Raw genomic sequence first — 23391 nt, forward strand, 5'->3', positions numbered from 1 at the left:
TGAGTTCTTATAGTTCTAGATTTTATAGTCTCTTGTTTTTTATTCACATTTTCCACCCCTTTTATCATCTTTAAGAATGTTAAACATATTTATGTCTGATAATTCAAAAGTTTGAAATATTTATGGGTCTCATTCTTCTGTTTGTTATTCTTGCTTTTGCTCATGGTGCCTTAAGTCTTGTTGTATTTTGTGATTTTTTGACTGTGACCTCATATTTTTGAGCATTATCTGTGGAGATTCTTTAGGACTGGGTCACAGATGGGTTTCTCCAGAAGGTTTATAGCTGCTTCTGTGAGGCATCTCAGGGCAGTTCTGAGCTTCTGGATTTCAGACCTCCTACATAGTGAGAGGTTTGCGCCACAAACCCTTATGAGGGGACAGCTTGTTATGAGTTCTCAGAGGAGATTCCCCCACTCTTACCCCTCAGTGCTGAAGTTTAAGGAAAAACGATTTGGTTATTTGGTTGGGGGAAAGGGAGAGTTATTTCTATTTATCCCAATACCAAGGGTATAGCTCTTTTGGGGTACCAGGTTTGTGTGTGTTGCGGGTGGAGATGGTTCTTGTTAGACTCTCCACCTGGGTGGATTCAGGGCTTTATCCAGCTTGCAAGTCTGGATAGGTCATGGACACCAAAGCTTAAGGCAGAAACTGACCAGTGATTTGCTTATCTCATTGGGTTACCAACTTTTAGGCTTTTGATTCTTCTTTGCTAGTGTGGCAGTTCACTGATACATTTTGATTCAATATCTTAAATTGCTATATTTTTCTCTTTTGAGGTGAGAATTAGAGGTGGTGCAAGTTAAATGATTAGACTAGCACCTCATGAGCATTTTACAATAAATGCAAATCTTTCTCTTGTAGGCAAGCAGAATCTGGTACAAGAGGCAGGGAAATGAAAAAAAAAATTTTTTTTAAGAGACAGGGTCTTGCTCTGTTGTCCAGGCTGGAGTGCAGTGTGGCATAATCACAGCTCACTGCAACCTTGAACTCCTGGGCTCAAGCCATCCTCCTGCCTCAGCCTCCTGAGTAGGTGGGATTATTGGTGTACACCACCACACCTTGCTAATATTTTTATATTTTATAGAGATGAGGTCTTGCTATGTTGCCCAGGCTGGTCATGATTACATTGTTTTTAAGTGGTGGGAAGTAGAGAGTAGGTCAGGGGACCTCGTTTGACGTATTGCCCAAAATGGAAGTCCTTTTGGTGCCATTTTCATCATGCCATGCTGAGCTGGTTTGTGACCTTTTCAGTGGGATCCTTATTAAAGACCATGTTTTCTTCCCTTCGTGTGACTTGAAGTTGTCTTTTTGGCTCACAGAGGATAATCTACCTAATCTTTTAGAATGAAGCTTAAATCTATAACTTCCTTTTGATTTGAATGGAATACAGTTAGGATTATTTCACATTTTTTGAGTGCCTATTTTGGACAAGGGGATACAAAGTTGAACAAGGCACAGTCCTGCTCCTTAAGGAGATTATATTCTAAATGAGAACAAGACCTTGTACACAGCTAACCATGACGCAAAATGTTGATTTGAGTGTCAAGGGTTTTGATTTAAATGTGGCCTGAGTATAAAATCAGTCAGCATCAAATTTCCAGTTGAACTATTGATATTGCCCTGTAGGGCATTTAAACATTTACCGGACAGAAAGAATCTGGCAGTGATGGTACTTCATTTAAAGTCTCATCTTAGTTTCTGTGGGTGAGGCTCCTTCCTAACTGTCTTGGCTACTTTGATTTCTGGCAGGTACAGAATCAGAAACCAAGGCCTTTATGGCTGTGTGCATTGAGACAGCCAAGCGCTACAATCTGGATGACTACCGGACTCCTGTCTTCATCTTTGAGAGGCTCTGCAGCATCATTTATCCTGTAAGCAGTGTGGCGCTTCCTGTGGCTCTCAAGTGTCAGCATGAGCCACTTTGCCATGAAACCGCTTGGCGATTCATTATAGTCATGGGGAGTCTTACCAGCTGTGGGCCACTTAGTCAACACTTCAGGAAGACCCACTGACATAAAACAGAAGCAGCCTGATAATTTTCCTATTCCTAATGATGGGAAATCTAATGACTTTCCTTGGTCTTATTTCCTAGATTCAAGGTCAAGATTAGTTGGTTTTTTTAAAACCTTCATTTTCAAAATCCCATTGCTTATCAATCCAACATATTGTGGAAGAAGCAGTATGAAGCTAGAATATAAAGATATTTTCATTTTCTTCCTTTTTCCATCCCTTGTTTTTTGCACACATGCAGCATGTGTGTTTTTTTCCTTAGCCTGAACCGTACAGAAGTGCGGTATGATCCAAAGACCCCTTCCTGCTATTGAGGAAGAATGAAAAACACCCGTATCTTCAGTTAACAGTGAGAGACCATTGGGGGGTGGGTATACCTGAATGTTATATAGAGAAGCCCTCTTGTTGACTTCAGGGCCATCAGTGACAAAGTCATCTGGCCCCAGATTGGTTAGCATCGCATGAGACTAACAGGAAGAGGAAGGAAAGTCCCTCTCTACTCCCCTCCCCATTTTATTAATAGAGCTTCATATGTCACTCCTCTCCTGCTTGTTTTGTTAGGCTCTGCCTCCTAATCCACCCTTGTGTTTCAGAGGAGATACTTGGTATTTAAGGATACTTAGTTATATTTGAATTTTTTTTAATTACCTCTGAGCTTCGTATCTTTTATATCTTTAAGTATGTAAGGAACTTGATGGTTTGGAATGTTTCCTTCAGAGTGTCCATAGAACAAGGGAGTATGATGTAAACTCTGCCTCTGCCATTCTTTCTGATGTGTCCTCCTCTCTGTCCTTAGGAGGAGAATGAAGTCACTGAATTCTTTGTGACCCTGGAGAAGGATCCCCAACAAGAAGACTTCTTACAGGGCAGGATGCCTGGGAACCCATATAGCAGCAATGAGCCAGGCATCGGGCCACTTATGAGGGATATAAAGAACAAGATTTGCCAGGACTGTGACTTGGTGGCTCTCCTGGAGGATGACAGTGGGATGGAGGTAAAGCGCACAGGACAGTGCTACCTGTAATTAGGAGCATGGGCCGAGGGCAGATCCACGTGCTTCCCCTCAGTAGCTGATTAACCTTGGGCAGGTAGCTTGCTTCAGCTTCCTCATCTATCAATTGGGGTTAGCAATTCCCACCTTTCTACCCTTCTTACCTGGTACTATGGTTAATTCCCTGTAAAGGGCTCTGCCCAGTGCCGGGTTAGTGGCTATTGGTTATAGTGGTAGGAGGTTTTTATTGTCATTGTTTCTGACAGAGGCTTCCCAGTGATTTCCAGTTAATTGAGCTCCCTAAATGTTGGCATCGTAGCCCCAGTGCCGTTTATGGCCACATATCTGATACCTTATGGCAGACGACCTCTAGGGTCTGGCGTTATCACATATGGTGAAAAGCATGCTGGGTGAAATAGAGAAAACTGCTTTTTCTGGTGCTGAACCTGAAATGGACTCAGGACAGAAGGTCCTCAACAGGCGTTTCTATGCTGGAATCTATGGTTGGCTTAAGGGTGTTTGTAACCCCTGAAATTGTGTACAACATTCTGTGTGTTGTGCACGTGTGTTTTTTTAGAGTGAGAGAGTTAATAGGTCCATGACACGCAAAAATTATGAATTATGAACCACTGCCATAAAGTGCCCTTTGATCTTGAAATTTACTTGCCTTATAATTATTTGGAATAACAGCCTCATCTACTTTCTGTTCAGCTTCTGGTGAACAATAAAATCATTAGTTTGGACCTTCCTGTGGCTGAGGTTTACAAGAAGGTCTGGTGTACCACGAATGAGGTATGTGCTTGTTTTCTTGCTCACCGGTGTGGTTTTACTTTTCTGACTTAGGCAGACTTGTACCAGCAGGAGCCATTGTTAATCATCACATACCCAGCTTGTAGGAGCACTTAGGAGCTTTACTTCCCCTGTTTGTGGTTGTGTGGAGAAAACCAATCATCTTGCCCTCCTCTGGAGGCATCTGACTAATAATGAAGGTTGAGCATTTTCCATCTGTACACAGCACAGTCTGGGCCCTGCAAGTTCTCGGACCCCAGAGATTCGAGGCCAGGCAGTGTCAGAGGACACACTGCGGTGGGAAATGCTTGCTGTCTTGTACTCTTTTTACACGGGGACCTCTCAGTGGAGATTAATTCTCGGCTTTTATGGGCCTCCACACTTACCAGAACATTTCCCAGTAGCTGTGTCAAGGCTCATTGTTTGTGTTTTACTAGTTGGGGAATTGAGACTCAAGCAGGCAGTTGTTCTTGAGGAGGGGAAAAGGAAATGAGGAAGTAGGTGCACTGGTCCTTTTGGCCACCTCAGTACTATTTGTTCACTTTTGGTTGTCTTAGACTCTCCATTTCACCTTTCCTTTCTCTTTTCTTTGTCTGTCTCTGTTCCTTCCTTTCCTCTCTTCCTGTTTCCTTTTCTTCTCCATTTCTCTCTCTCCCTGCAAGTCTTTGCCTTCTCTTGTCTCTGTTGGGGGGAGTGGGGGGGCCTTTAGTAAATGAATCAAATAAGTAACTTAATTACAGTAAACTGGCATACCAGTGAAGCACAGCAAACTTTCCTATTCAAATATTTCTGTAGAGTTTAAGGAACTAAATTGCTAGTATACTATCATACATTTTGGCCTTTAATTTGTTATACATTTTTGCCTCTCTCCTTTCTGTTGTCCCACTGGGCTGAGAATCCTGGTCACTGTTTACGTTTGGTCTACTGCCAGTTGGGTAGATGTAGCACTGTTGGCAGACGGACAGACAGAAGACTGTCCCAGCCAATATATCTCGTCACTGACATTTTAGCATCTAAACAGACTATATAGATTTAATCCCTGATGCACATAAAAAACAAAGGCCAAGCTCTGTGGGCACTCTTATAAATGGTGGTAGTGAACCCAGAGAACACATAAGGGCATCTCCCTTGGACCATGAGGCAAGGTAGAAGTTGAGAGTCATCAGCCCCTCACATTGGTGTGCTTAATCCAGTGAGGAGTTCTGGCAAAGTCTAGAGTTTGTGGCAGCTATTCGTCTGCACCTTCAACTTCCTTTCTCTCCTTTGTCCTCCATTTCCCTAATAAACAGCCTATCTCTTTAGCCACTGACTGGAACCTGTTCTGTTGTAGAGACAGAATCTATGCATTGACTGGGGTTATTCTCTCTCTGGGGAGTTCTCATTGGGCTTCCATAGCTGGAAGCACTTTTGGAACTGGCCCGTCTGGCAGGTTCTCTCCCCCTAGGGTTTCCTCTCCTAAAGGTGATCGTGGACTTGGAGGCAGATGGCTTGAATTAGTGAGCTACACCCCCTCCCCCCGAATTTCATACAGTGTGACTTTGAGCTCCTGTTTCTCATCTGCAAAATGAGAGTAATAATATATATGCTAGAGTGCCTAGCTTAGTAGCTGGCATATAGTGAACTCTCTTGCTCCTCCAATTTAGTAAAGTTGCTATAATTTTCTAATTTACAAAAGACTTGTTTTTTATCATTCCAATCAGGTTGTGGGTTTTAGCTTGACGAAATCTGGATGAACCCTCTCCATATATGGTTATATAAAGACCTCAGAATCTCTATAGGCAAAGATTGATGCACTCTCTCTTGCTTTTGATTCCTGAGATTTGAGTCAAAGCTCTTTGATCTGAACAACCTTGTTTGTCCTGGGGAGTAGTCCCTATTGGTTAGAGAGTTTCTACTCTTGAGGAAGGACAGGCTTGGAATTAGACCTGGGCAGCTGAACAAGCTTTTTAATCTTGTATAAAAAGATAATATAAAGTGCTTAATTAGCATAGTACCTAGCACAGAATAAAACACTCAATAAAGAGTTGTTATGTTATTACGTAGTATTTTAATGAAATTAAATGAGATACTGTCTGTAAAATGCTTGACACAATGCCTAGCCTGTAGTAGACACTAAATGAGATTAGCTTCCTTTCCCCTAAGTGAATTGCCATGCACCTGGATTCTAGGAGATGTTGTGTGTGGTTAAGACCTTGTAGAAAAATAGAGATTGTCCACTTTGCTGAGGCATCGAGCAAGACCAAGTGTCAGGTTCTTTGCATTTTTTTCTTAGTCCTATTTATAAGTACCTTTCTCAACTTTATCTGCTTCAGGGAGAGCCCATGAGGATTGTTTATCGTATGCGGGGGCTGCTGGGTGATGCCACTGAGGAGTTCATCGAGTCCCTGGACTCCACCACAGGTAGATCACAGATAGTACTGCACGTTAGGTTTGAGGTTGGGGACTCATGGGCAGGTCATGTCCCAGGACTTAGCGGTATTCTCAGCAAATACTCTCTTGTACTTCTGCCTCAGAATTGTGGAGAGAGGACTTCTCCAACTGAGAAAAAATAGGCATCTGTGGCCTGATTCAGACACTTCTGGTGGTCAGGAAAAAATCAGACTATTAGGGAAAAAGTATAATTAATAAATTTGGGAGTGAGGAGGAGGGGATGGGTAAAGTCACACCTAATGGCCGCAGTGCACACTAACTGGGTGAAGGGCACACTTATAACTTTACGTCAAACTGTACAAAAGCAAATTGTGTAACCAAAACATGTATAATGCCATAATATTCCGAAATAAAAAAAAGAAAAAAGTAAAAAGCAAACAAAAACAACAAACTTGAGTTCAGATTCAGTTTTAACTTAACCCCCCTCCCGCCCACATTGATAGTAATGGTGCTTGTATTTTCACATTTGTGTAAATAATTCTAATTGACTTGAGTCTTTAAAAAAAAGCTCCTACTAGGGGTGAGATGGTACAGTTTGGTGTCCAGTGTTCACCCCTTTTCTTGGCTGTGTCTTTATTTATTGGAGGTATGGAAAAGGGCTATCAGCCTGGAAGGGGCCTGTTTTATTCCCATTTTCACCTTCCCCTGTGTTTCTGCTTGGCTTCCCCTCTCTCCTAGATGAAGAAGAGGATGAAGAAGAAGTGTATAAGATGGCTGGTGTGATGGCCCAGTGTGGGGGTCTGGAATGCATGCTGAATAGACTGGCAGGAATCAAAGATTTCAAGCAGGGACGCCACCTTCTAACTGTGAGTTGGGGGCAGCAAGAAGTGGAGATTAGCTTTTTTGCATTGGGAGAGGCCCCTATGGAAAGAGGGCTATAGCTATTGTGCCATTTAACCCTAGAGGGCAGCATGGTGCCATGGACCAGTGTAAGCCAATGAAGGACCTGGCAGCTTCCCTAAGCCCTCTGCATCTTAGGTAGCCCTACTCCCCCCCAAAAACCCAAGGTGGGGGCAGCCTTTTCTGTTAACTCTTTAGTCATCTGTGGAGTCAATGCCTGTCTTTCCCCAAATAACTGTACTTGTGTTCATCATTATTATTTCATTATTGCTTTTTAAATGGATTTTATAAGTCATTTCTCTATTATAGGATTTTGTTTGGGTATTCATCCAACTAATCTCATTGGTAAGGATTAGAGGATTCTAGAGGGATCACAAATATTACACTATTATTTTCACCTCCAGGGTCTATGAGAACAAATATTACTGTCTTTGTTTTCAGTGACCTGCCTGGTTCTCTGTTTCCACAGGCCCATGAGCTTTGGGATCATTCTGTTTACTATTAGTTCACAGTCTGAGTTAGTGCTGGGATTGCCCTGAGGCAACAGAGCATCACCTGTTCTGTTCAGAATTGATGGTAGAGATATACCCAGCCCATGGAAGCTTCCTCTGGAGACCATTGCTATTTAAAATACCAACCTAGCACTTTGATGGCTGAGATGGGAGGATTGCTTTAGGCCAGGAGTTCAAGACCAGTCTGGGGAACATAGTGAAACCCATCTCTATTAAAAAATTTAGCTGGCATGGTGGTACATACCTACAGTCCCAGCTACCAGGGAGGCTGAGGCAGGAAGGTCACTTGAGCTCAGGAGTTCAGGGTTGCAGTGAGCTATGGTCATACCACTGAACTCCAGCCTGGGTGACAGAACAAGACCCTGTCTCAAAACCTGATATGAGAGCCCAGCCATCTTACCATGTCCCTTTAAGGATCTACTTCTCCCTCCTGTCCTCTGCATTTCAAGAAGAGTACCTGCTGATTGTACATGACTGCTCTTAGACATTTCTTTCTTTCTTTCTTTTTTTTTTTTTTTGAGACAGAGTCTCCCTCTGTTGCCCGGGCTAGAGTGAGTGCCATGGCATCAGCCTAGCTCACAGCATCCTCAAACTCCGGGGCTCAAGTGATCCTCCTGCCTCAGCCTCCCAAGTAGCTGGGACTACAGGCATGCGCCACCATGCCCGGCTAATTTTTTCTATATATATTTTTAGTTGTCTAGATCATTTCTTTCTATTTTTAGTAGAGACGGGGTCTCGCTCTTGCTCAGGCTGGTCTCGAACTCCTGAGCTCAAACAATCCACCTGCCTCGGCCTCCCAAAGTGCTAGGATTACAGGCGTGAGCCACCTCACTTGGCCTCCTCTTAGACATTTCTATCCTGCTGGTCCCCACATCTTACACTCTCAGGTGGTCTCATGGCTTTTGACTGGCTTTTTTTGTCAGGTGCTGCTGAAATTGTTCAGTTACTGCGTGAAGGTGAAAGTCAACCGGCAGCAGCTGGTCAAACTGGAAATGAACACTCTGAACGTCATGCTGGGGACTCTGAACTTGGTAAAGTGTGGTCTGCAAATGATGAAGTGTGAGCCTGGGAAGTCTGGGATGGGGGGAAGACATCTCAGTTCTGGGCTTAGATGAAATGGACTTATGGCCTCTTCAAGCCCTTCATCAGTCCGGCTGACTGGTAGAGGCTTGGGTCATTTAGCCGGCTCACCCACTGTGCTGCTGCCATGGGACACAAGAGCATCCTTGTTCGTTTCCTGAGTTCAGATCAGAGACAGAGGGAGGCAGTTCCTTAAATAGTCCAGACTGCACACAGTGGGGAAATAGTGCCCCTCTTCTCGGGGTAGCCAAGAAAGACATCTGGAACATCATGTTTTCACCATCCTCAAAAGTCCACACACTTGTCTCCCTCTCAGAACATGCACATACATACACAGTCTCTGGGAGTTAAGGCCATGAGCATGCCATCAGCAGTGAGTGGCTGTGGTTTTATTTTGAGACTGGGTCTCCTTGTGCTGCAGGCCCTGGTAGCTGAGCAAGAAAGCAAGGACAGTGGAGGTGCAGCTGTGGCTGAGCAGGTGCTTAGCATCATGGAGATCATTCTAGATGAGTCCAACGCCGAACCCCTGAGTGAGGACAAGGTGAGTGGGGCCCCGCCCCTCCATCTGCAGACATTGGGAGCTTACACTGTCTCATTGCCAGCAACAGGCTTGTGTCTAGCTGAGCTCATCTGATAGCAGCTGAACCTGCTCCAGTCATTGCAATGTCAAGACTCAGCTAACAGTGACATCATTGTGTTGAAACCTGAAGTCTTTAGATCCTGAGGAGGCAAAGCTGCTAAGGATATTCTTTTCATTCAAAAGCTGCTCATTGATGGAATCCTTGCATGTCCCAGCTGATAGGCAGGGGCCTTAGTCCACCTTTCATTTCACAGTTGAGAAAACGCCAAGTCTGGAGAAATGAAGCGAGCTGTTCATTGTTATGTGGTTGGTTACTAGCAGAATCAGGCCTAGACCTCAGGCCTCCAGCTCCCAGTTCAGTTTTCCTTCACTAAATATACCTGTAACTACTTGCATTCTTATTGGTGCTAATCTAATGATTTGGCTAGGGCTATGACCAAATGACTATCCAACAGCCTACATTCTCTTGGGGGAGGGGGAGATTGTTTTGGTATATTTTGACCATCTGAGACTATTAATAGAACCATCACAGAAACTTAGAAATGAATTTCTCAAGTGAAACTCATACAGTTCATTATTTCCCAGGAAGTGCTGAGACCGTTCTCCTAGGGCTACTCCTGACGGATCTGATGGAAGTGGCCGACCTTTGGGCGTCAGATGTTGGCTGCAGCCACAGTCCTTAGCGCATTGATCGGCTTTCGACCCCCTTTTCTGTGCAGGGCAACCTCCTCCTGACAGGTGACAAGGATCAGCTTGTGATGCTTTTGGACCAGATCAATAGCACCTTCGTTCGCTCCAACCCTAGTGTGCTCCAGGGCCTGCTTCGCATCATCCCTTACCTTTCCTTCGGAGAGGTGGAGAAAATGCAGATCTTGGTAGAGCGATTCAAACCCTACTGCAGCTTTGACAAGTACGTTGCTTGTGTTTCGTATAGCTAAGTAAACTAGTACTGTGAGATAAGAAAGAATCACCTGAATTTCTATTAATACTAGATTTTTGTTTACCTAGTCTGGGTTTTAAGGTGCTCAGTCTAGTTCCAGAGTCAACAGTTTAAATATATTGTATTACAAATATATTAAAGTAGCGGTTGGCCAGGCAGAGAAGGTCAAGTGGTTGGCAAGATGGGCTGGGGGTGTAATGAGATGGAGGGAGTCACGTGTGCAAACATTTGAGACTGCAAGGGAAGGCTGAGAGTTTGGGGACGTGGCAGGTAAGAGGAGAATGGCAGGAGCCAAGACAGGGTCTTTCTGTCACCTTAGGGAGTTTAGACCTGATGTCCCATAGACTGTTAAAGATTGGTGACCAAGAGGATAGCATGACTGGCTTCTGTTCTACCTTTCACACCCTCAGACTCTTTGCTCTGTCCTAGATATGATGAGGATCACAGTGGCGATGATAAAGTCTTCCTGGACTGCTTCTGTAAAATAGCAGCCGGTATCAAGAACAACAGCAACGGGCATCAGTTGAAGGATCTGATTCTCCAGAAGGGGATCACCCAGAGTGCGCTTGACTACATGAAGAAGCACATCCCCAGCGCCAAGAAGTAAGGAGCCCCTCTTTAGAGAGACTGCCCTCTTCCCCTTCCCTGTTCCTGTTCCATCGTCTTGGTATAAAGCTTCATGTGTGCCCTTTGCCCTCCCTAGGGCCTCCCTCCCCTTCTGGAAACTATCACTGACCACTCAACCACCGCAGAGTCCTTTGGGGCTACGGGAAAAGGATGGCAGCTCTTTGGTTTCTGTTTCGAGTACTCACTTCTATCTGGTGTCTTCACTGAGCTGGGTGGTAGTTTGTGATCCTTTATGACACTCTTGCCAGGGACACCTTTAAACCAGCGCTGGGACTTTGAACAAGACAGAATCAACAACTGGTTTTCTAGGCAGCCCTTGCTTCCCTGGCCTGCTAATAAGCCTTCCTTTGCTTTGCAGTTTGGATGCCGACATCTGGAAAAAGTTTTTGTCTCGCCCAGCCCTGCCATTTATCCTGAGGCTTCTTCGGGGGCTGGCCATGCAGCACCCTGCCACCCAGGTGGGTAGCCAGCGTGCATGTGGACCTTATTCTGCAGACAGGACACGTAGTGGGAGGGAACCGTGTACTCTACCGGCTGAATGAATGTAACCACCTTACTTCACCTTGAGACATGACTTGTCTCAAGTGATTTCTCATTGTGGTTTTAATTTGTGTTTTCCTAAGGGTTAGCAGTGTTGAACATCTTTTCACGTGCTTCATCTGTGTATCTTCAGTGAAATGTCTGTTCATGTCTTTTGCCCGTTTTCTAATTGGATTGTTTGCTTTTCTAATGTTGAGTTTTCAGAATCTTCAGGTTGGATTTTTTCCTGTTCATAATGTTCTACATTGATTATAGTTCTGCCTTCTCATTTGGTCATCTGTCCTGATGACTTATTCCAAGAATGTGGTGACTTGATTATAGTAAAGATTTTTTCGTATGTGTCACTGAAATCTCTATTGTTCTAAACTTTTGTTCAACTCATGGGGCATAGTTATAATTGGTGTATCTTTTGATAATTCTTTCTACACAAGAGTCTTCACATATATTGTTTTCCATGTTCTTGTAACATCTGTATTTTATATATGGATAAACCAAGGGGCAGACTGTGATTTGGCCAGTGGCAACATGATGAGCTTAGAACTCAAGTCAGCTGATTTCCGGGCTTGTTCTTAGTTACTAAATCAAATTACTTTCTTTAGAATGAGGCTTTATCTAGTTAGCTACTTGGCATCCACACTTCTGCCCATTCCTTTGTCAACACATTTATTGAGCACCTATTGTGTACCTGGTCCTGTGGTAGGCTGGGGAGTCTGTGCCTGCTGGGAGCTACTGTTTGGTGAAGATAAAGCCAAATACACAGTAATAACAGTGGGATAGGTGCAATGTGGATGGAGTCAAAGGAAAGAGGACTTTCAAGAAGAGAGCATGGCACCTGCAGAAGCTCAGAGGCAAAAGACAGCTTAAAGTATTCTAGAGCATTAACTGGAGAAAGAGGAGATTGGAGATAGGAAGAACAGTTGTAGGCTTTTGTCATAATCTAGGTGAGAGGAGGGGCAGCCTGAACTAGCTGGTGGAGAGATTGAACAGAGAGCTGGGGGGTGGACTAAATGGGATTTGGAGATTGACTGCATGTGACGGGGGGAAGAAAGTGGACAGATCAAGAACTTTGCTCAGTTTCTGGGTTGAGTGACGAGGTGGGTGGCTGTGCCATGGAAGGAGATGGCCATGGAAGGAGATGGAGGAGTGAGGAGGCCTGAGAGTTAGGTGGGGGCCGGGCGTGGTGGCTCACGCCTATAATCCTAGCAGTCTGGGAGGCCGAGGCGGGCGGATCGTTTGAGCTCAGGAGTTTGAGGCCAGCCTGAGCAAGAGCAAGACCCTGTCTCTACTAAAAAAATAGAAAGAAATTACCTGGACAAGTATAAAAAAATTAAAAAATTTAAAAAAAAATAAAGAAAGAGAAAAGAGAGTTAGGTGGAGGAGGGTTCAACAGATTGTACTGTGAGTATGGGGTCGGTCCTCCTAACCAGAATGTAAGCTTAATAAGGGAAGAGTTTTTGTTCCCCCAGCACCTGAAACATATGTTTTAGAGTATTGAGTTTGGGTACCTGTGGAAAAGTTCAGTGGGAGTGGAAGTTTGGTCTCAGCATTTAGGAGCATGAGACGTGGGATAACATGTAATTGTGCTGAAGTACAAATTGGAAGCGTACTTGCTATGAGAATAGATTTATGAGCTAGTGAGTGATATAAGTTGCACACTGAGCTTTCGTTTTGCAAGTTAGCTTTGTTGTTTTCAATTTATTATTAAATACATGGTAATTGCCATCAAGTCGCTTGTGAGGATTTTAGTGATCGGTGGTATTTCTTAGTGAGCTCGCCTGGAGCGCCTTCTCCAGCTACTCCTGCCTTCAGCGTTCTGCTGCTCTCCCATCCCGTTCATAGCAGGGGATGTGCAGGGACTGCCAACCTTTTTCAGCACGGGTGTTTCTTACTAATATCTGGTTTTTAAAAAGTTTTTCTTATCTCCACACCCACTTGTAGTAGTTGCACCTTTAAGTTCCCTAGGTTGAGAAAACTGTGTTCCCCAGTTTGGTGGTCCCAGAGGGCCCCAGATGGAGAGCTTAGGGCAATCCCTTGTATATGTGCAGGGCCTGCTCTGGCTGGTGAGTTTACCACTCAGGCCTCGTCAGGTGCTGCTGCTTAGGATAGGGGAATCTTCTGGCTTCTTTTCACTTCCACTGTGTTGGATGCTTTACATGTTACCTAGTTTTTAATCATCATGGCAGCCCTGGCATTATTCCCATTTTATAGGTGGGAATACTGAAGCTGAAGAGCATAGTAACTGGTCAAAGGTCAGTGGCAAAGCCAAACCCTCTTCCATTTGTGTGTCTCTCTCAAAGTATAGAGTCAAAGAATGTGATTGCAGCTGAGCAGATGCCGTGAGATGGTGCACATTTATTGATTTTCTAAACAAGCTCCTGAGAAGAAGGCCTGTCTACATAACTGGAAGCATGCATCTCTCATCTCTTGTTGGCAGGTTCTGATTGGAACTGACTCCATCACAAACTTGCACAAGCTGGAGCAGGTGTCCAGCGATGAGGGCATTGGGACCCTGGCAGAGAACCTGCTGGAGGCACTGCGGGAGCACCCGGATGTAAACAAGAAGATTGATGCAGCCCGCAGGGAGACCCGGGCTGAGAAGAAGCGCATGGCCATGGCCATGAGGCAGAAGGCTCTGGGCACCCTGGGCATGACGGTAAAGCCACTGCCCTGACTGTTGAGGAGTTGGCCGTGGAACAGCCTTATGCTTCAGGGCAGACCAGGGGTTGAGATTGTGAAGGTGAAGTTTGGGCAGAGGAGGAGGAAGGAATTAGGTGTGCTGGGCACCCTGGGAGGTGGGACTGTTATTGTTCTGCTATACAGATGAGACTCTGGGCATAAGTGACTTAGTAGCAAGTTCACAAAAACAGTAAAAATGGTGATAATAGCTATTGTTTATCAAGGATTTACTGTATGCCAGGCACTAAGTACCTTACAAGATTTTATTTAAGCCCTCAAGTGGCTCTATGGGGTTGATATTATTATACTCATTTTCCAGATGAAGTAACTAAAACTTGAGAGGTAAAGTAAATAGGCCAAGGCACATATCTAATAAGTGCTTGACAGGATTTTGAACCCAGGTCTGTTTGACACAAGGGGCTCTGTGCTCTTTTCGCTGTCCCACCATGGAGGAAGCAGTAGTTCTACACAATCCTTCTCCAAACCAACAAACTTGAGTGTCAGCAGTTTTAAAACTCACATGGGAACAGTGAATGAATCATAATGCAACAGCCCTTGGCAGCTGAGACTTGGCGTTGCTGACACAAAGAAAGGGGGCTTTTCTGATGGCAGGTGGCAACTTGCCAGGGTTCCAGCTGGGTGATTTCCTCTGCCTCAGTGGTTCCTGTAGGAAGAGGAGAATAGCAGAAGAGTCTGGTCTTTACCCTCATTAGAAGATAACTAAAGGGCTTTTCTGTCTATGCATCAGTCCTTTTAGTGTACATGGAGGTTAGCCCTGTCCCTGAGCATCCCCAATTAGGTTGGGGGGGGTGTGGAAATCCCTCCCTGACATGCCACTTGGGTTCCCCTACAGACAAACGAAAAGGGCCAGGTTGTGACCAAGACAGCGCTCCTGAAGCAGATGGAAGAGCTGATCGAGGAGCCGGGCCTCACGTGCTGCATCTGCAGGGAGGGGTACAAGTTCCAGGTACCGCTGCAGGGCCTGCAGTCGCTCCTGAGGGTGTGGGCTTCTGTGCACAGCCTGGCCACTGGTCTAAGGGGCGTCCCTCTCCTGCAGTCCATTTTGTTCTAGTAGGCCGGGGTCAAGGCTTGCATTTAGGAAACTAACAAAAGGACCAGCCATGCTCTTTAAACGCAGGAAGGCAAACTTATCTGAACATTAGTTTTTGTTATCTTCTTCATCATCATCATCAACAGATACCACTGGTAGCATTCTCTCTGTATGTTAGGCCTCATGCTCAGAGCTTTATGTACATTGGATAATTTCACAAGGGCTGCATCCAGCCAGTTGCTTAACCAGTAGACCAAGGCACTGACCATTGCCCTGTCTCCAGAATACTTCTCGGCATGTTGGAGCACCTGAATCTCAAGGCATTGCCCAGGAAGGGAGACAATTCCCCTCTGTTCTGCTTCACCTCCTTCCAAAGCCTAACTTGGGATCTCTCCTCACCTCTCCTTTTTATGTTGTTTTCTTTGCAGCCCACGAAGGTCCTGGGCATTTATACGTTCACTAAGAGGGTGGCCTTGGAGGAGATGGAGAATAAGCCCCGGAAACAGCAGGGCTATAGCACCGTGTCCCACTTCAACATTGTGCACTACGACTGCCACCTGGCTGCTGTCAGGTGAGCCCTGGCTCTTGCAGAGTGGGTCCTTCAGGAGGTCTGCTCAGGGGCCTTCCCTCTCCCCATGTGTGCTTCAGCTCTGGGCCTGCGTTTCTGCAGGGGAGCGCGCCACTTCCCCAGGGCTCTGGGCTTGGAGGGGGTGGGACTGCCAGCCTTGCTCCTTAGTCTCTGGGGAATAGGGTGTTATATCTTAAACCATATAGATTCACAGCCATTCCTGGCATATTAGGAAAATATGCTTTGGCTTTGGCCCAAGGCTGGTGAAAGCAATCTTGCTTACCTGAATTAGTGAAGCTAGCACTTAGTGTGTCAAGGTCACACATGGCTAATTCTCTCCACAGGGTCAGGAGCATGGGCTAACTTATTTCTTCAGGTTAGCATACCCTCCCCTACCCGACTTGCCCAGATGCCTGGTTGCCAAATTAATTCCAGCAGCCACTTGTCCATGCTGTCCTCCCCATCCAGGTTGGCTCGAGGCCGGGAAGAGTGGGAAAGTGCCGCCCTTCAGAATGCCAACACCAAGTGTAACGGGCTCCTTCCCGTCTGGGGGCCGCATGTCCCTGAATCAGCTTTTGCCACTTGCTTGGCCAGGTGAGTGTTGAGCATTTTCCGTGGTAGAAAACAGGGATTCCTAGGAGATGAGGGAAGATCAGCTATCAGCCCAGCCCCTGGTGACACCATTTCCCGTCACCTTCATTGGGAATCCACATGTCTCTGCTTGTTGACTAGGGAGCTGTCCAGGCAAACAGGGGTACGGGGAAGGGGGTTTACCAAAGGGATGGCCTGACACGTGCACCCACAGAGTGAGAGAAGCCAACACCCTCAGCTTCTGGGGCACCCTGGAAAATTTCTAATTATTTGCTGCCTTTCTTCCATTGTTGATCTTATGACAGATGCAGGACCCCTGACTTGGCCCTTGAGGCCAGAATTTCCCAGAGTTCGCTTCTATGGTGTGTCACTGTGAGATTTAAATAAGGAAAGTGGCTTAGTGGCAGAGGGGATATCAGGCTCCTTTTAAGACCTCCACGGTCCTAAAAATCCAGACTAGAATAGCAAAAGCTTCTTTGAGGTCCTTGTGTCTTATCCTTGTGGAGTGGGCCCCAGCCAAGTCCTACTTTGAAGCTCAGGGATAAAAAGGCACCTGCCACAAAACAGGCACCTGGCAGCAATAATGGGCAGCATATCGAAGTGCTTCCCGTGTCTTGTGCACATTGTACGGGTGAAGAAATTGAGATACAGGAGGTTAAGCAACTTACTCAAGGTCACCCAGTTAAGAGGCAGAGCCCAGATAGATGGGAATGTATACTGATATAGGAAAAACACCTTTTATTTAGAGGTTGAAGAGCTCATTATTATGGCTAGATCACCTTGTCAGTCAGCATGGATAAAATTGCTTCCAGATGTGGCCATGATATGTCCTATGACATTTGTCTGTCAAGAAATGGGGCCCCAAAAGTGGTGGGTTCTCATCAAAACTTGGAGAGCGTCACACTGTTACAGCATAAATGAAAATGTCCCATGGTCTGATCTTCCTGCTGGCCCCAGCTTTTGTCCTCACTTTTCCCTTTCATTCTCTCCGTTTGTTAACCTTTGCAGCCACCGTAGAATAAAGGTGGGGTGGGCTTCTCTCTTCCAAACTGCGTTTTTGTAGGAAACGCACTTCTAATTCAGTGTTTGTTCTGCGTCCCCCTAGGCACAACACTTACCTCCAGGAATGCACGGGCCAGCGGGAGCCCACGTACCAGCTCAACATCCACGACATCAAGCTGCTCTTCCTGCGCTTCGCCATGGAGCAGTCATTCAGCGCGGACACCGGCGGGGGCGGCCGGGAGAGCAACATCCACCTGATCCCGTACATCATTCACACTGTGCTTTACGTCCTGAACACGTCAGTATCAGGACGGCGTCTGGGCTGACCCACGCTGTGTCCCTCTGCCCAATAAGATCCCCCAGCTTTTCCATATGCTCCCTGGTTACTTCCAAAGCAAACATCTGAGCCAAGGCAGCCTTTTTACTGAGGTGGGGATGTTCATCTTTGGCTTTTTGGTGTCACATAAAATGAAGCTATCAGGGTTACTTCCTTTCCAAAACTGCCCTATCTCCCGCCATGGGTAGCCAAGGGCCGCATCCTGGGACTGACTTTCAGCTCGTGGGGGAGCAGGAAATGGGAGAAGCCAGGCCATCGAAGCCTCTATTTCGATGTAGCCACTACTTCTACCTTGCAGGCTATTCTCTAAGGGGAAGAGGGCATAGGGCAGAGCCGCACGACAGTCATTAGTCAAGGGCACACGGGTCGGTACGGGAGAAGGCTTCCCACGAAGGGGATGCAGCAGAGCTGAGGACCCATTTCATAGATGGAAAACTGGACTTGTTATCCCTGTTTTCTCTCCAGTGAACAATGCTTCTGGCAATTGTGAGGTGAAAGGGAGGGAGGGTTGAGGATTATTTGGCAAAGTAAACTGAGAAAAAAGGCACCCAGGAAAAAAGGAGGTTTGTATTTTTATCCATATGCACATTATGGAACAGTTAGGTTGATACTTAAAAATGTAATTTTAAAGAAGCACTTAGAGGAGGTAGAGAATATTCCTTTTTCATTCCACTCCAGATTTTAAAGGCAAATTAAGAGGTTTACTCTCCCTTTGCTCTTCAGTTTAGTTCGGTGTTTTCATTCTCGTAGGCCTCACCTCCCAGCGAGCCTTGCAGTGCTGCTGGCAGGACCCGGCAGCCTGTTGAAAGGCTGTGTATAGTTCACCTGAGGCAGCTGCGTGCAGTTGAGGCACCAGGACAATCTGTCTCTTCTCTTCTCTGGTCCTCTCTCTTCAGCAAGGTTCTTTTTTCCTTCCCTCCCATTTCCTTGTGAGATAAAAGGCTGACCTTGAGGCCACAGGCTTCATTGTTAAAAAATGCAGGGGCAGGTCTGTCAGAGCGCATTACATCATCTGCTAAACCACTTAGACGGGCAGAAGCAGTGCCTGGCACACTGATGGCACGGACCTTCCCTCTATCCACACTCTGCTTCAGGCCCGCGTGCTGCTGACTTCCAGTGTTCTTGGGGCCCTTGACAGAGCCTTGGTGTTTGCAGAGACATGTCTTTTGGCAGCCGTGAGGTGGCGTGGACTGCTCCCGTCTCCCGGGAGAAAATAGATCCAGTGGGGGAAAAACATTCCATGATTTACCCAGCTGGAATAGAGCTGGTGACTTTAGGTGACCCATGTTTCTCAAATGCCAGATATTTGTAACTCATGCTCAAGCCCCTTAGTTGGAGAAGGAGTTGGCTTTGTCACGGTTTCTTTGGCCAGTCCCAGGCTGACCCAGAGCCCCATGGAGAGTTGGTTTCTCAGCTGCAGACTATTTCCCTGCTTGGCCACTTGACATTGGTGGGAGCTTGGTCACAGGGAGGCTGGGTGCCTTTGGTGGAACATTTGTGTGTAAAGGCAAGTGTGTCACACTAGGGCCACCATGAGCCCAAGTGGAGCCTGAGTGGGGGCTGGAAGATCAAGCCGAGTGTCTCCACCCAGTTTATCATGCGCACTTTCCAGGGAGTGGAAGGACGCAGGGTATCCTTGCACACTCCCTGCTATGTTCCCAGAGTCAGCGTCTATGGTGGTGCCACCTACAGACCTGGTAACTTGGATTCCAGTGGTGGCGGGTGGTGTGTTGTGTTCATTGTCCCCCAACAGAATTAGGATAGGGCATCAAGCATTCATGGCACAAGAGCACCATCCAGGTTACAAGGAGAGTGTGTAGCCGGAAGTGTATCGTCAGGGAGGACTTGAGTGGTTTCTCAGTGCTACTTCAGTGATCTCTTCGAGGAGGATGGAGTTGATGGACAGGCTCTGGAACCACACTTCCTGGGCTCGAAGCCCAGTTCTTGGCCCTGTGTGACTTTGGGCAAAAAACACTCACCTCCTCTGTACCGTAGTTTTCCTTTTCTATAGAATGGGGATAGAGGTAGTCTATGTCCTGTAAAGTTCTCATGAGGATTAAGATAATCCACGTAAAGGACTTAAAATGGTGCCTGGCACTCGTATGTGCTGTGACCATCACTACTGTTGCACCTTAGGCAAGAATGAGAACAAGAAGCACTTGTCTGGAAGAACCTGTGTTCAGATGAAGGAGGGAGGACACAGATCATAAGAAAACAAACTAGGGAGCCTGGGAAAGGAACCAGATGCAGATTTAGGGCAAATCACTTAAATATGATAAGACTAGTAGAGCAAGGGAGAATTCAGGCCATGGACCCAAGTCAGGACTCTAGATTCATGTTTTGACACCGTCTCTTACTAGCTTGGTGACTTTGGACAAGTCACTTCACTTCTCTGGGCTTCCAGAGTTGTAGGACAATTCCATATTGGGATGTTTGTGAATGTCACTGACAGCAGGGTGCTCAGGGGCCAGTAGTTGTTTGGAATTGTGTCAGAGCTGGGGCGGAGGGCAGGGGGCAGGGGGTCAAGGAAGATGCCACAAAGAAGGACCTGGAAGGGGAAGACAGGCTTGGGCTGCCAAAGAGGGGGTGAGAGGAGCAGTCAAGGATGAGGTGGGGGAGTGTTAGTAATCCAGGGGTTCAACAAGCGCAGTAGAGGATGGCAGGTTGAGCAAACCCTCTCCCCCAGCTGCTGTGCCCTGCTTTTGCCTGCTCTCATCGTGCCCCTTCCTTCCAGAACCCGAGCAACTTCCCGAGAAGAGAAGAACCTCCAAGGCTTTCTGGAGCAGCCCAAGGAGAAGTGGGTGGAGAGTGCCTTTGAAGTGGACGGGCCCCACTATTTCACAGTCCTGGCCCTCCACATCCTGCCCCCTGAGCAGTGGAGAGCCACACGTGTGGAAATCTTGCGCAGGCTGCTGGTGACCTCGCAGGCCCGGGCAGTGGCTCCAGGGGGAGCCACCAGGTCAGTACCTGCTTCAGGAAGCTGTGGCCCGGTTTGTGTATTCCCATTGTGTTATGTATTCCCAGTGTGCTCGGTGGACTCTGCAGTGGACACCAGCCCTTCTCAGTGTGTCAGACCAAAAGTCTAGGCCGAAGGCTGGCACTTGCCCGATCACCTCTGGGTCTTGTGTTCAGCCATTAGAAGGGTGGAGCCAGGCTTACCTGCTATAGAAAATTCAGAGAGGAAGGCAGCCAGGCACAGGGTGGCACAACCAGTGAGAAGATGAGGGCCAGCGGGGGTGAGACCCATAACCAGCTTTTCCAAATCTTACTGGTTTGGGCATAAACTGGGAAAGTTTCGGCATGGCTGTCACTGGGTATTTTCTAATAATTAAAAGCTCGTCATTCTTGCTTTTTGGTTATATTCCTATCCGGTCTGCCCCATGTTCCATGAGCCTCTCTCCTCCTAGACTCCTCTGTTCATGTGGACACCTCTGAGCAGCATGTCAGGAAGGAGTGGTCTTTGTTTTCTGACCTCATGCTGCAGTGTGGGTGAGATGGGAGGTATTGTGAGAGAAACAACTGCAAACCACCACCCCAGATCTCCGGGATGCCCACATCAATTGCTGTGCACAGAGGGGACTCCATGGGCACCACTCAGGCTGACAGTGGCCCCGAACAGTCTGCCTGTCCTGGGAGCTGCACAGTAGGCTCTGGGTTTAGCAGCTTGATTCTGCCCCCTGAGTGAATGCGCCCCTGCTTCATTTCTAGAAGATCTGTCCCTGTGATTCCACTTTAGCCCAGGATCCAAGGGATCACTTCCACATCTGTGGGCCAGCACAGGAGCAGAGGGGAAACTTTCAGGGCCATGGTAATGACAAGCCAAGGGAAACCACATGTGCCTGAATTGGCACTCCTGGTGTCTTTACCTCCATCAGCTCTGATTTATCCAGTGGCTGGTCTGTAGGCACCTCATACCCCCAGAGAGACCAGGTTGGAGCTATAATGTTGATCAGGCTGTACCAGCTTGTTTGTGTGGAGTGGGAGGGGGTGAGTCTTGTTGGATTGCTATGTAACCCCTGCCCCATCCCAAACATATCACTTCCCAGTGTTTCCCAAGAGCCTACAGCTAACTAAGTGCTAGAAATCAAAAGTTAGATTCCTTGAGGCTGCTTAAGCTGTTGCTAAATCAAGCTTAGCCCATGTCCATAACAAATAGAGTGACCATTTATTGGGTACAAGGCTCTCCATGGCAGGTGTGAAATCTGAGCTCACAGGAGCTGTTTTGCTTTCAATTAGGAGACTAGAATTCATTACTGTCCTGGGCAGTTAAGGAAAAGCTGATTTGGCCATAGCTTAATTAGGAAATCCAGTGTGAGCTACATTCATGAGTTGCCATTTTCTCTGTAGCAATTTAGTCACCTTTACTAATTGACCTTAAATAATTAACTTGGGCAGGGTCACTCAAGATTTCTGCTTAGCAAAGCAGAACAGCCACAGAGAAGAACCAAACCTGGCCATGGTCTGGGGCTGTGAGCCTGGTGCTCACAAAACAGACTAGAAGTGCTGAGGGTTTGCTGGGTGTCAGGCCCTGTGGAGGAGAGCTCATGGCTGGGAGGGCATTCAGAGTTGTCGTCTTGGTGTTGGGAACAGTGTCACTGGTAGCAGCCTTTGTCCTAAGTCTTGTACATCATGGGATGAGGGCAGTAGCAGATACACAGAAATGTAGCTCAAGAGAAGCTGGCTGCTTCTGCGCGGTTTACATTTAAGAAGAGGTTTCTCTGCCAGGAACTTGCAAGTATGGAAGCCTGCGACGTTCTCGGGCATCCATCAGAACTTTCTCTGTTATCTGCCAGGATGCAGAGTTGCGGAGGATTGGATGTTGTTCTCGTCCATGGGCCCACCTCACAGTGTTCTAGGCTGCAGCCTCCCCATGCGTGGTGTGCAGGAGAGAAAGTGGGGGTTGGGGAAGATATTGGGGTGGAAGGAGGCTATAGGAAGCATGTTTTAGCAAACAGGGTATTGTCTCATTTTATTATTATTTTGCTTTGCTTTTTGTGAGTTAGTTAAGCATTTACTGAATGTAGGTGTGGATGGTCTGTCTCACGGTTGGCAGTCCCTTCACTTGAGGCCCATAAATATAGTTTTAGCTTCTGTAGTAAATAACATCTGTGCTTGTCTTCTCTTATTTTTGTGAGTCTTACATATACCCTTGCATTTTAATACTAAACTAAATGTCTAGTACCTGTCCCTTTAGTCATGGTGTTTGTTCCAGTGTGCTCCAAGGTGTAGAATACTCCATGACAAGGGTTCATCTCGCCTTTACTCGGTTGTTACAGATGTGATGGCTGTGCACAGACACAACCTCTGTAGAGCCCGGTGGTAGAAAGTGAACCCTGACGCTGATATTTCACTGCCTGTGCTGAGGGAAGTCTGGTCTTTCTGTATTTCACAGTGGCTTTACCTGGTGAAATCATTCCTTAAACCAAGAGTGTGCTGAGCAGGCAGTGGACGTGTCAGCGATAGCTCCCAGTATCCCAAGGGACTGGCCAGTCTTTAATCCTGAACTGAATCATTGGATTAAGTAGAGATGATACTGGTTAGAAACAAAGGGGTGTGGTGAACAGCTCAGATTATCCCAGGATTTAGGAGGTGTCGAGGTGGTTGCGTGCTCCATCCTAGACATTACTATATTACTCAACACCAATTTTCCACCAGCTTGCTGTTGTTCAGCACAGCATGTCTGACAGGTTGCTGTGTTTGGCTGCTTTAGGTCTGCTGACTGTTTATAAAATTTCTCCCGGTGGAACGTAAAGACTGAAGTAGAACCTTGTTTCCTGCTTCATCTGTTAGGTACTGCCAAGTCCAAGAGCTTGTGTGGTGGCTGAAC

The 23391-nt window shown here is 46.7% G+C and overlaps 1 protein-coding gene across 7 annotated transcripts in view; it reads left to right on the forward strand.

The window, feature by feature from the left end:
• Positions 1–23391, forward strand: part of UBR4 (ubiquitin protein ligase E3 component n-recognin 4) — a 126419-nt gene that overhangs the window by 97861 nt on the left and 5167 nt on the right. For all 7 annotated transcript variants that reach the window (XM_045548561.1, XM_045548568.1, XM_045548566.1 and 4 more), the window contains 16 exons: positions 1750–1871; positions 2807–3004; positions 3713–3793; positions 6103–6190; positions 6899–7026; positions 8496–8603; positions 9074–9193; positions 9952–10142; positions 10602–10775; positions 11158–11257; positions 13774–13992; positions 14869–14982; positions 15495–15637; positions 16103–16228; positions 17331–17525; positions 20299–20523. In XM_045548561.1, the coding sequence (XP_045404517.1) occupies positions 1750–1871; positions 2807–3004; positions 3713–3793; positions 6103–6190; positions 6899–7026; positions 8496–8603; positions 9074–9193; positions 9952–10142; positions 10602–10775; positions 11158–11257; positions 13774–13992; positions 14869–14982; positions 15495–15637; positions 16103–16228; positions 17331–17525; positions 20299–20523 (2332 nt within the window). The remainder of the gene's footprint in view (positions 1–1749; positions 1872–2806; positions 3005–3712; positions 3794–6102; positions 6191–6898; positions 7027–8495; positions 8604–9073; positions 9194–9951; positions 10143–10601; positions 10776–11157; positions 11258–13773; positions 13993–14868; positions 14983–15494; positions 15638–16102; positions 16229–17330; positions 17526–20298; positions 20524–23391) is intronic.

The sequence above is a fragment of the Lemur catta genome, chromosome 3 (assembly GCF_020740605.2).
Source record: "Lemur catta isolate mLemCat1 chromosome 3, mLemCat1.pri, whole genome shotgun sequence".
In the NCBI taxonomy this organism is placed as follows: Eukaryota; Metazoa; Chordata; class Mammalia; order Primates; family Lemuridae; genus Lemur; species Lemur catta.